Source organism: Nematolebias whitei, chromosome 1 (assembly GCF_014905685.2).
Source record: "Nematolebias whitei isolate Nwh7 chromosome 1, NemWhi1, whole genome shotgun sequence".
Classification (NCBI taxonomy): Eukaryota; Metazoa; Chordata; class Actinopteri; order Cyprinodontiformes; family Rivulidae; genus Nematolebias; species Nematolebias whitei.
In genome coordinates, this window is record NC_056498.1 from 45,769,055 (window position 1) to 45,780,428 (window position 11,374).

General features: G+C 44.3%; 1 protein-coding gene across 1 annotated transcript in view; it reads right to left on the reverse strand.

Annotated features, from left to right (window-relative positions):
• LOC119417486 (rab11 family-interacting protein 2) overlaps positions 1–11,374 on the reverse strand; it is a gene marked incomplete at its 3' end in the record, with an annotated part of 26,722 nt that extends 15,348 nt beyond the window's left edge. The window contains 5 exon segments of the mRNA XM_037684698.1: positions 2,282–2,354; positions 4,257–4,611; positions 5,746–6,143; positions 9,840–10,404; positions 11,194–11,374. Coding sequence (XP_037540626.1) covers positions 2,282–2,354; positions 4,257–4,611; positions 5,746–6,143; positions 9,840–10,192 — 1,179 coding nt within the window. The 5' untranslated portion in view covers positions 10,193–10,404; positions 11,194–11,374.

Consider the following 11,374-nt stretch of genomic DNA (forward strand, 5'->3'; position numbering starts at 1 on the left):
AAGGACGTCAAGGCTCTCTTTTCTACCTCCTCCATGTACAGGTTGGCAACAATAGGAGAAACTGGAGACCCCATAGCACACCCATGTTTCTGCCTATAATATTGCTCCCCATATGTGAAGCAGGTTGACTGCAGGCACAGTTTCAAGAGTTGACACAGTTGTTCTGTGGAAAGTGTGGTCCTGCTGCTCAGAGTGGTGTCTGATTTTAATCTTAAACTGACCACCTCTACTGCATCATCAACAGGAATGCACGTAAAGAGTGATGTGACATCAAAAGAGACCATTGTTTCATCAGTCTCCATGATGGCATCAAAAGATGATCTCTTTACGTGCATTCCTGTTGTCTGGTTGTCAGCAGCAAAACTGGTTGATCCACTCTGAGAAGGTGCTATTTAAGAGACTGAGCTGAATACAGCACCTCAGACTGAGGAAGTCTTCAGGATGAGAGACGAAACGTTTCTATATATATATTTTTTTTTTGAATGTCCAGAGGACCAGATTGAACTTTTTTGGATCTAAAGAAAACTGTGATAAGATCCAAGTTGCTGCTGAAGAACAGCTGAAAGTAGCTGAAAGTAGCTGAAATGGAAGAACAAGCCTAAGAAGGCAGAAGAAAAAACACATTTGCTGAATTAGGTTTAATTAAGAAGAAATTAGAACAGAAATTAGGAAATTAGCTAAAAAACTGAAATCAATTTTTTTAAAAAGCTGAAAGGAACATAAGCTGAAATTAGCATTAAGAAGTTAATTTGGCTGAAAGTAGCAAAAACAATCAGGAAGTCCTCTGGATGACACTTTTCTCACTTAAAGAAACTGATCCAGATGAAACGATTCAAGCTTTTTTGTTGTTATCACGAAAAACTTGAATTTATCTGAAAACAGCGGAAATTAGCTAAAAATGCTAAAATGGTAGCAGAAAAGGTAGAAATTAGCAGAAAGCTGAAAGAAGCACAAAAAGTGAAAATTATTTGAAAAAAGCTGAAATGATCAAAAACTAACACAAATAAAAAGTAGCTAAAATAGCAGAAAGACGACAAAAATAGTCCATGCTCAATAATCCAGGTAAATAATCCAACGATTTTCAGTCAGGTCATCTGGACAGTTTCTTTTTCTTGCTGAAACGTTTGTTTCCTTGACTGATGAAGCCTTCTGGATGGAAGGTGAAACGTTTCAGCACAGAAGAGAAGCTGTCCAGATGACCTGACTGAAAACTGCTGGGGAGCAGAAAGAAGCTTAAACTAGCAGAGGGAAGTGGACCGAGCACATTCAGCTGAAAAAAGATGAAATCACTTTAAAAAAGTGGAATTAGCTGAAAAGGATACAATTAACATAAACAGCTAAATAGTAGCTGAAATAGCAACAAAAGCTGAAAGGAGCGTAAAACAGATGAAATTAGCTAAAAGAAGCTGAAAATAGTTTAAATTAGCAGCAGGAAGCTGAAGCAGAACAAAATGTGAAAGGCTGTAAACAGATGTTAAAGAACTGAAGGATGGAACATGAGATCAGTTCATTTTCATGAGAAAAAATGTCGGAAAAGGCTAAATATTTCAAACAGCTAAAGTTGCACCAATACCAAGAGTCAGAGCAGGATTGTCCTAAAAGAGCCGAACGTTTTGATTCATGATTTGTTGAAATAATTTGAAAACTGAAGGATGAGAATCGCGCCCATAAACGTACGGAACATGCTAGAAGTCAGAATAAATATAAACAGGACGACAACAGTGTGATTCACTCAACAACTAAAATAAAACCAACTCTTGGACGTCTGAACTGTAAGGAGTGTGAAAAGACTAAAATAAACGTTGAAGCTGTTATCTGTCACCAAACTTGAGAGACGGACTAAAAAGTAAGCCTCAGTGGTTGCGTGGAAACAATAAGTCAGAGCTGAACAGTTTGGAGCCGTGAGGTTCTGACGGTCACAGGTGTTGAGGAGCAGATGTGAGAAGTTAAACAGAACCTTCAGGGCCTGCTCCAAGGGAAGATCTGGGGTTGAAATATAATGTGGACACACACACACACACACACACACGCACGCACACACACACCGGGTGGAAGACGATGAAAACCCTCACGCTTTATTTCCACGAGCTTCCCGTCTGAAGATCCAGTTTCTCGTCTGTTTCCACAAAACCCCACTGATCTCCATTCTGTTCCATTTTGTGATTTGTGTGCGACGCGTGGCCGTTCCTGTGACGCTGCACATGCAGCTCACAGCTGAGTGACACATGAACATCGCTCCTTGAACTACCTAGTTATTTACTTTACGAGAAGTCGTTCTTACGTTCTTCTTGGCGAACGTCTCCTTCTTCTTCTTCTTCTGGCCACCGGGTTCGTTTCCCGTCTGCTTTTTGTCGCTGGGGAAACAAAAGAAATTGAAATCAAAGGTCATGGTGGGTACGTTCCTCTGCAGCTCCACGGTTTCAGTTTCCTTCAAGACGAGAGGATAAAACAAACGTGCTGTGGTCAGTAAACATCCTGAGCGCTCACCGTGCGCACGGCGGCCGAGCTGCTCATGAGACGAGGTAAGTGCTTAATTGGGCGCTCCATCTCTGCGGAGGATCTCGTTACTGCGGCTCGGAGACTTCTCTCATGGAGCCCGAGCGCTCTGAAGAGCCACTCTGATGAACGCCCAGCCACCGCGCTCAACGACTTCCTGTGTCGCACAGGAAACGGACGCTGCACGACGAGGAGCGGGACGGAGAACCTGAAGTTCGGTTTCATTCAAATCTACGAGTGAAAGAAACGAAGCTTCTCGTTTAAACCCAGATGTGGAGCAGCACTCCCGACCACCCCCACCACTCAGGAAATTGAACAGTGAACGTTTGTAGTTTTGGAGACGAGTGTTTTTCTGGACTGGAATCGAACAGGTGACCTCAGTAAACCTACACGTTTCAGATGCAACTGGGTCAGACAGTTGTTCTGATTGAACGACGCAGATCCAGGAGAGGAAGGAGACGGTTTGTCCACCACCAGGTGCAGTGATGGAGCCGGGGGGGGTCAATGGTGGCCTCAGCCCCCATAGATTCATCTTTAGCCACCCCACTCATGTGAGGAACTAAACTTTTAATCAATATAAAAACTAGAAGGCAGAGTTTCATCAAATGATGGGACAGGCAAGCTCACACACACACCAGTGTTTCCCCTACCGTTATACAAGGAGACCCCCCCCCCAAAACAGCTGGCACTGACGCAGCGCTAAGCTAGCAGCGCGCAATACAGACAGGCTAGCTAAAAAGCTACTGACGTAGTTCTCCACTTCTCTCGTGCACCTCTCCACCCTGGTCGACAGAACGCTTGAAGAGCTGAGCGCCCTGCCACGTGGAAACGCGCGCGCGCGCACGTGGAGGTGGCCGTCTTTGATTCTGACGTGCCGCCCCATTTGTCGAGTGTAGCTCCAGCCACACGTGACGAAGTGTTTGCGGCTCTCAGCGCGGACGGGCCGACGGAGGGACCGGAACCGTCTTTGCTCCGCGACCACGAGGATTATTGTTAAACTGAAAACTTTAAGGACCGTTTTAACGTAAAGATCTTTGATGTTAAGGAAACGTTTCAAAATGGGTTGAAAGAATATTTAGGTCTGCTATAACGTCATAAATAATAAAGTTCAGCTTTTCACTCACAAATTAATTTAATTAATATTAATTATTGATCCCGACCAAAAACTGATGTCCTGTCGCTGTTTGTCTTTAATTCTGTTCTTTTAGCAGAAAACCTCCTCAATCACAAACCGTCTTTAGTTTTCTGCACCACTTTACAACGATCTGGGTTTTGTTGCTTTTACCGTTTTATTTCCTTATTTTCACTTGTTGAAATAAATAAATAAAATGAATGCGTACGCATCCTTCATGATTGTATGTTGTTGTCCACGGTCGTGGGGTCAACACCGGGTCTCTTGTGGGGAGTAGCGGAGTCACCCGCAGCTCGAGCGCCATCAGATCAGGCAACGTGTTTTTAAAGGTTTGATCAAAACGGCTGCCACTTCTCCACCTTTGAGGTTTGCTGAGCTTTAACGGATCCACGCAGGTTTTATGCTTTTGTGACGGAGATAAATCTGCTTTTACAAATCCAGAGTCGGGTCCAGACCCCAACAGAACCCTGAGTCCGCAGGAACCGACCTTCTGTATTAACGGCGGTAAATATCTCAATGACGTCGTTTAAAGTAAAAACAAAGTTCATGACTGATTCCAGTATTTGTTGTTTCTTTAGCTTCGAGAGCTGTGGGTCATGATTGTGTTTAAAAATAAAAGCAGGTCCACCTGGTTCTGTAGCTCGAGCAGAACGGGTTCGTGTCTGCTTGTGAATCGCCACTGAAAGGGTTGGGGGTCCGCAGGTCCCCAGAGCTCCCAGAGCGGCTCCCGTTGCCCGCCTTGCGGCCTTCCTTTTTCCCCGTCACGCGCTCCAGGAGGCTGACCTTCTCCTTCTTCTCCCTGCGCTCCGTCCGGTCCCACAGCTGGCCCGGCTCCCCCTCAAACGGGTTGCGATTGAGTGGGAGCGTGGCATACTTCTGTGGCAGGGTGCGAGTGATGTCGGTGAAAGGGTCAGCGTGTCCCTCGCCGTCCGGGAGTCCCGGCACCTCGCTCTGGGAACGCCTGTGGGGGCCACCTGGACCTCCTGGAGGGGGAAAACTTACAATTAATGAAACTCACGAAAAATAATACACCACGATAAAAAGGCTGAAGCTGATGTTTCTGTCGTGAGTGCGGTTCATTTGATGAGATTTTCTTTGACAGTTTGAGAAAACACGAAACTTTAAATGTTTTTCGTCATCGCAGCTTTAAAACTGGAGGAATTCGGCTTCTTCCAACAAAAACCGCGCGGTGAAATTTTAAAACCGCCACAAAGTCGGCGCCTCAGACGGTGAGAAGGCCGAAGCTTTAACGATGAAATTTAAACATAAAGTTCAAACATCAAGAAGTCCAGAACGGCCCAGATCTGCTGTGGAGGTACCGGCACCAACCGACAAGAACCGGCAGCACTCAGAAAACAGAGCAGGAGCCGAATGACCCAAAACTGCAGCTTTTAATCTGAAATAAAGAGAAGAGACGACGGTTGAGCAGCCAGAGCCACGTGCACGAAACGACTCTGCAGCTACAAGCTAAAACCAGAACCATACCAGCTAAAAGCTCAAATGAGCAACAAAAATGAGCTAAAACTTTAACCTGAAATAGGAACAACGGTAGCTAAAAGCTAAGATTAGCATCTCAAGAGCTAAATGCTAAAATCAGCAAAACAGAAGTAAAACTAATTTGCCAAACCAAGAGCTAAAAGCAGATATCAATAAAACAGGAGCTAAAAAGATGAAATTGGAAAAAATAAAATAACCGGCTGTAATTAAAACTTTAAACTACCACAACGGTAGCTAAAAGCTAAGATTAGCACATTGGTAGCTAAAAGATACATTTAGCAAAATCATAACTAAAAAGCCGACACCAGTAAAGCAACTCTTTATAGCAAAGATTGGTCAAATTCACAACAAATAATTCAGCTAAAAATGATCAACTTAGCACAACAGTAGGTAAAAGCTACATTAGCTAAAGCTAAATTAGATAAAACGTGCCTAAAAGTTTAAACGAGTAAAACTGTTAATTAAAAGACGCAGCTAAAACCAAATTAGCTCAACTGTAGCTAAAAGCTAAGCTTATCACCTCAGCAGTAAAATGGTGAAATTAGCCGAACTTTAGCTCAAAGCTAACACTAGCACAAGTGAAAATGTTTGAAAGTCCTTCGGGTGTTCTGGCTCCTCACCGCTCTCCTCCGTGGAGTCCAGCTTGCGTTGAACGTTGGACCCGATCAGGTCCGACATGGAGTGGGCCGCAGAGAGCTTATGGACCCCGGACAACAGGGGTCTTTTCACTTTCGGGTCCGGCTTCGGTTGCGATTCTGTGGGGAGCGGCGGCCGGCTGGGGTCCGAGTCGCACGCTGCGGAGCGAGGCAAGATGGCGGAGGAGGCGTCGGTGAGGCCGCTGTCGTTCTTGCGGCCCTTCATCTTGTGCTTGAGTTTGGAGAAAGGCGAGCGGGGCTTCTCCTTCATGGAGAGGTCGAACATGCTGGCCGTCATGTTGTTCCTCATGAACTGAATGCTGACCTGGATCTGACCCCGCCCCTTTTTCTTCTTCCCCGGTTTGGACTCCAGCGCGTACCAGCTGACATAAAACCAGAGACAGAAGCTTTAGCTCAGATGAAATTTAGAAACAGAGTGCTGAGTAAAAAATGATTGAAGAAATGCATCTCTCTTAAATTAGCATATTAGCTAATTAATTAATTAAGACAATAAGCATGCTTAAATTAGCATAAAACAGCTAAATAGTGGCTGAAATATCAGAAAAAGCTGAAACTTGCCGAAATAAGCTGAAAGGAGCATAACAAGCTGAAATTAGCAGAAGTTAGAACAAAATTGTTGTAGTTAACAGAAAAAAATCTGAAAGGAGCACAAAACAGCTGAAAGAAGCTGAAAGTTTTGATTTGTTGAAAGTTTGAAAACTGAAATGAGAAAGATGCTGAAAAACACACGGAGTGACTGATTCAAAAACATTCACACGATTTATTAAAACCTGGATTAAAAACTAAACTTTTATTTTTTCAAACAATACAAACTGTCTAACAGATAATAGTTTTGTTTCTCCTTTAAAAGTAAAATAAAAACGTTAACGCGGTCGTTGATCTCAGGCACCTGCTGGGCTCCGTACGGTGATTTTTTTATGCAAATAGTTTCTATAGTTGAAGCAGCTGAAGCTAACGGACAGTCTGGAGCGTTTCATTATTCGAGCGACGTGCGGTTCCTGTTTTATTGCCTTTCAATATAAAACCAACGTGTGACGCAGCCTCGGGACTTCTTCATTCAAGTGGCAGCAGAAACGACTGCGAGCAGATTTAAAGGTCGTGTAAACGCGCGGGTGTTTCCAGTTAAAGACCAGGACGAGCTGGAACTTCAGTTTTCTTGTTTGAGAGGTGCTCAAGTCTTTATTGAGATCAAAATAAAGCAGAACTTTTGTTCAGAAATGTAAGAACGAGCAGCTGAAACCACATGAGAGCGCCCCGCCGCACTTCTTACAGACTAATGAGACTGGCTGTGGCGTTTAAAGGGCTTGTGGCCGAGGCCAGGGAGGAACGAGAGTTTGTAAAGTTCTCCGTCGGTATTTAGACGTTTGTTCCACCTCGCTCATCCTCCTCGATCTGGGCGAGGCTAAAATAACACCAGACTTTTGTTTTGTTTTAATTAAGGACCGTCAAGTTGAAAACGTTCTGTGGAAGCTTCTGGAAGAGCCTCGGCCTCCAGCTCCGTGTTGGTGTTGGCTTCAGCAGCGGCTCCGACCGGGGAGTCCACCCATCAAAGGCCCTCTGGGTCCGGTTCCCAGGCTGAGCGCCGTGCTGAAGTGGCTCGGCAGCCACAGCACGCTGCGCCTCACGTGCGCCTCCAAGGCCAAGATAAACCCTCCTCCTGTACTGGAACCACAACGCTCCCACTCAGAGCCGGACCGCTGGGAAACTCCTCATCATCAACAAACACAGGTGCACGATAATTACGGGCCGCCTGCTCAGATATCAGCGCCGGCGTTTCCTCCTCCATGAGGAGGACACAGACCCGCTGTGGAGCGTGGACCTGGTACCGAGGGGTCCTGGTCTTGCCGAGCCTGGCAGCGGTGCTGGGATTGGAGGAGCGGAGGTGCAGCGCCTCGGGGCGCATCACTTCAGAACACCTAAATAAATACGAGCCGCACAACGCTGATTAGAACTTATTGAGATTCTCCCGACTAATGGGCCCAGAGGAAACGTGTTGGTGTCGGTCCAGGCCGAGACGGGTTTAATCAACACCAGACCCAGTCGGGTCAGACGGTTCCTGTTAGTTTAACGTAGGACCCAGGGTTCTCAAACTGTGGCACAAGGACCACCGGTGGTACTCAGGATCCCTCTAGTGGTCCTCAAAATAAATCTACAAATGAAGTTAATTAACCGTCATTAGCTGAACGGTGACGTAAACCTGAACAGCCGAGACCAGCGCCTCAAATAAAACACGATCGTAGCTTCAGATAAACTCGAGAGCTGAGGATTACCGAAGAGGCTGAAACTGAGTTGTTACAGCTAAAGAAGGCAGAAAACTGAAACAAGAACAAAAGGTAAAGGTAACGGACGGTGGCTAAAAACAACTAGCTAAAAGGCACATAGGGCCAGCTAATAGTAGCATACTGCTCGCTAAAAGTAGCATAACACCAGCTAAAGGTAGAATAAGTCTAACTAAAAGCAGCAAATGGTGAGCCAAAAGTAATTTAGGGCGAGCTAAAAGAAACCTAAGGCCAGCTACAAGTAGCACTGGGCTAGTTGAACACAGCAAAATGCCAGCTAAAAGAAGCATAAAACTAGCTAAAAGTTGCAAAATGCCAGCTAAAAGTAACAGAAGACCAGCTAAAATTGGAATTGAATGATCAGTTTGCTGAAGCAGATTATAAAGAGAACGGTTTTCAGGGAAGAGATCTCAGAGTACTTTTATGAAAAAGTATTTGTAAGTAAAGTTAAATATATTGAAAAATATAAAAGACAAACGAGCCGAGGGTGTTCAGTCCTCAGTGTTTGTCCTTTAGCCGGGCGGGTTTGTTTTGTTTGGGTCAGATTATCAGTTTGAAACGTTTCGTTTGACAGTTTTAATTAATATCTGGTATGAAGGCGGTACTGTAGGTGGAACCGTCCAGCACAGATCAGCTTCCACACCAACAGCCGATCACTCGTTTCTCAAAGGTCTCAGTTCGATCCAAACCCGGTTCCTCTGGAGGGAACAAGCAAAAGGAGCGGCTACAGGACACGTTCGTCCAGCTCCACTTGTTTCACTTCAACCGCCACGAATCTCAACAATGTAGGTCAGTAAGAGTTTAACAACAAAAACCTGCAACGAGGTGGAAATGTAAACGTTAAGTCACAAAATGAGAAAAACAAACTCCTTTGAGTCAAATCAAAACGGTTACACTTAGTTGATTCTACGGTAAAAGTCGGTGTGGTTGTAGCTGAGAGTAGTGCCCAGCTCATACTCTGAGTGACAACCGCTCACACGGTTTAAAACTTCACACACGCCTCTTTAAAGAATTGGTTTATTCAACTATTTATCTGCTCAGAGGAACAAAGAAAGCACCGATTTAAAAACAAACACTTTGGACCCGGGGCGGCTCAGATCAGCTGTTAGCTCGTCTCAGAACTTTAACGTTTCAAACTAAAGATAATCTGTGATTTTTACTGCAAGTGACAACTCCACTCAGATTATCTGAACTATCCCTTTAATATGAGATGAGCGCTTGTTGAATGAGACCAGATTAATCAATCCACTCTAATCCACTTGTGACCAAAATATTCGTGAATATTTAAACTTTCAACTTCAATGGTCCAAATATTAGTGATAAATATATTTATTTATAAATTCTTAAATGTTTTTACATTTTGTAGAAATGTTTGTGGTTTATTTTCATCCTTTCAGGGTGCTCTTTTTTTATTTTAATGACTTTATTCTGGAGGATTAAACTAAAGATGGGTTCAGTGATCTACAGTAAGTCCAGGGTCGGGGTCTGGACTCCATCGTGGGTCCTGATCCACCAACCGAGGCGGTTTAAGATGACACGTGTCATTTTAAACACAAAACTGATTCCAGATCATGTATATTTGTCATTATTGCTACAAAACATAAAAATAGTTTTAAATGAATTCCAAAAGAGGGAAATGGTTCAACTGGATCATTTTTGTTCTTCAAGGGGCGACAGACGAGTCACAAGTCTCTAAAACTCATATTTTTGAGATCAGAAGGTGAAACCTGTAGGAACCGTTGATCTACAGGACCTTAAATTACACAAAACAATACTTACTCAATTTTCTTTCTCTCCTTATTATCAAAGATTTCATTCAGGTTGATGAATTTCTGACCCAGGAACTTGTCCATCCCGACTAAGGAGCGATGCATCACGGTGAGGCACAGCTCGTAAACTTCAGGGTTCCCCTCCAACAGAAGACCCGGCAACTCGAACGAGGCCTCCTCTTTCCAAACGGGGTTAGCCGTCTTCTCCGCTACAGATGTGGAGTATTTCTCCTTGCCCAGCTGGATGATGGTGTAGGCATCGTTGGTGCCGTTTTTGCCTTTGGGTTGTAAACCGGTCGCCTGCAGAACCGTGGCTTGGACATGGGTCGGAAACCACTTGTGAGACTGCTCGCCCAGAGACATGCTTAGCGCCGGTCTTATCTGAAATCCATTCACCACGACTTTATTATTTTACTTCTCTGCAGTTAGTTGTTTCGGTGAGTACAATGTGCAACAGTCATGATTCACGACGTCGGTGCGTTGCTACGACAACAAGCAGTGACAAGTCTGACGGGCGGCGCACGTCTCGTTCATCTTTAGTTGAATCACAGATGTCCAAGCCACCGCTGAGTCATCTGCAGGAGACAAACAAAGCAGCTGAATGTTTTCCAGGACTTGTTCCAGTTCCTCTGAAACCTTTATATTAAGACTGTTCAAGGACGGGGAGTTAATTTAACATAAAACTGGAGTGAAAACGAGATAAAGTCAAAAACACAGAACAGCCTGAGGAATGCATGTCGCCCGCTGCACTTCATGATACGGTCGCAGCCATTTCAGTCAAACCTCAAACAGCACGATGTGAGACTCTCAGCTACTACCACGTCAAGCCACAGGTCCATGTCTAAAACTGATTTAAACTACGATCGATTGGCTGTGACCGCCATCTTGAATTAGACTGGCTACAAAACTAATAGGGTGCGTTTGTATAAACAATTACTAAACCCTGAAAGATAAATGTAAATACATTAAGTAATTCACAAATTATTTAGCTAACAGGCTTTGTTTGTGGATGTTAAAGTTGAAGCTACAAAATCGATACCACCCACAGATTAGAATACAGATGGACTAGGATTACATGATAGTTATCTAAAATAAATGCCTTTTCTTCCTAGCAAACCAAACAAAATAAACGTGGTTTTTCTTTAAAAGAGCATCTTCGTCACCATAAATCGTTACTCATCAGACTAACATAAACAAATGTTGTTACAAAGTAACTTAAACCCTTCACTGTTACAACAAATCCAGGTTGTGAAGTTTTGCTCTGGCGCCTTCAGGCTGTTAGCTGCTATCAGCTAAGCTAACATGTAGCATCTCTCTCACAGCGACCAGCTAAGCTAACGTTTAGCATCACGAGCTGTTTTTACCTCACATTCACTTTGTTCGACACCGGACGGACATTCAGCACTTCAGCTCGGCAGAGACGGCCGCCATAAATACATTCATGTGGTACTTTTCCAGGCTACAACGCCTGAAAGTGGAGTTGTACCGCTTGTTGTTGTTTTAGCGGCTCTTCGCCGACCAACAGAGGAGCGCGTTACTTCCGGC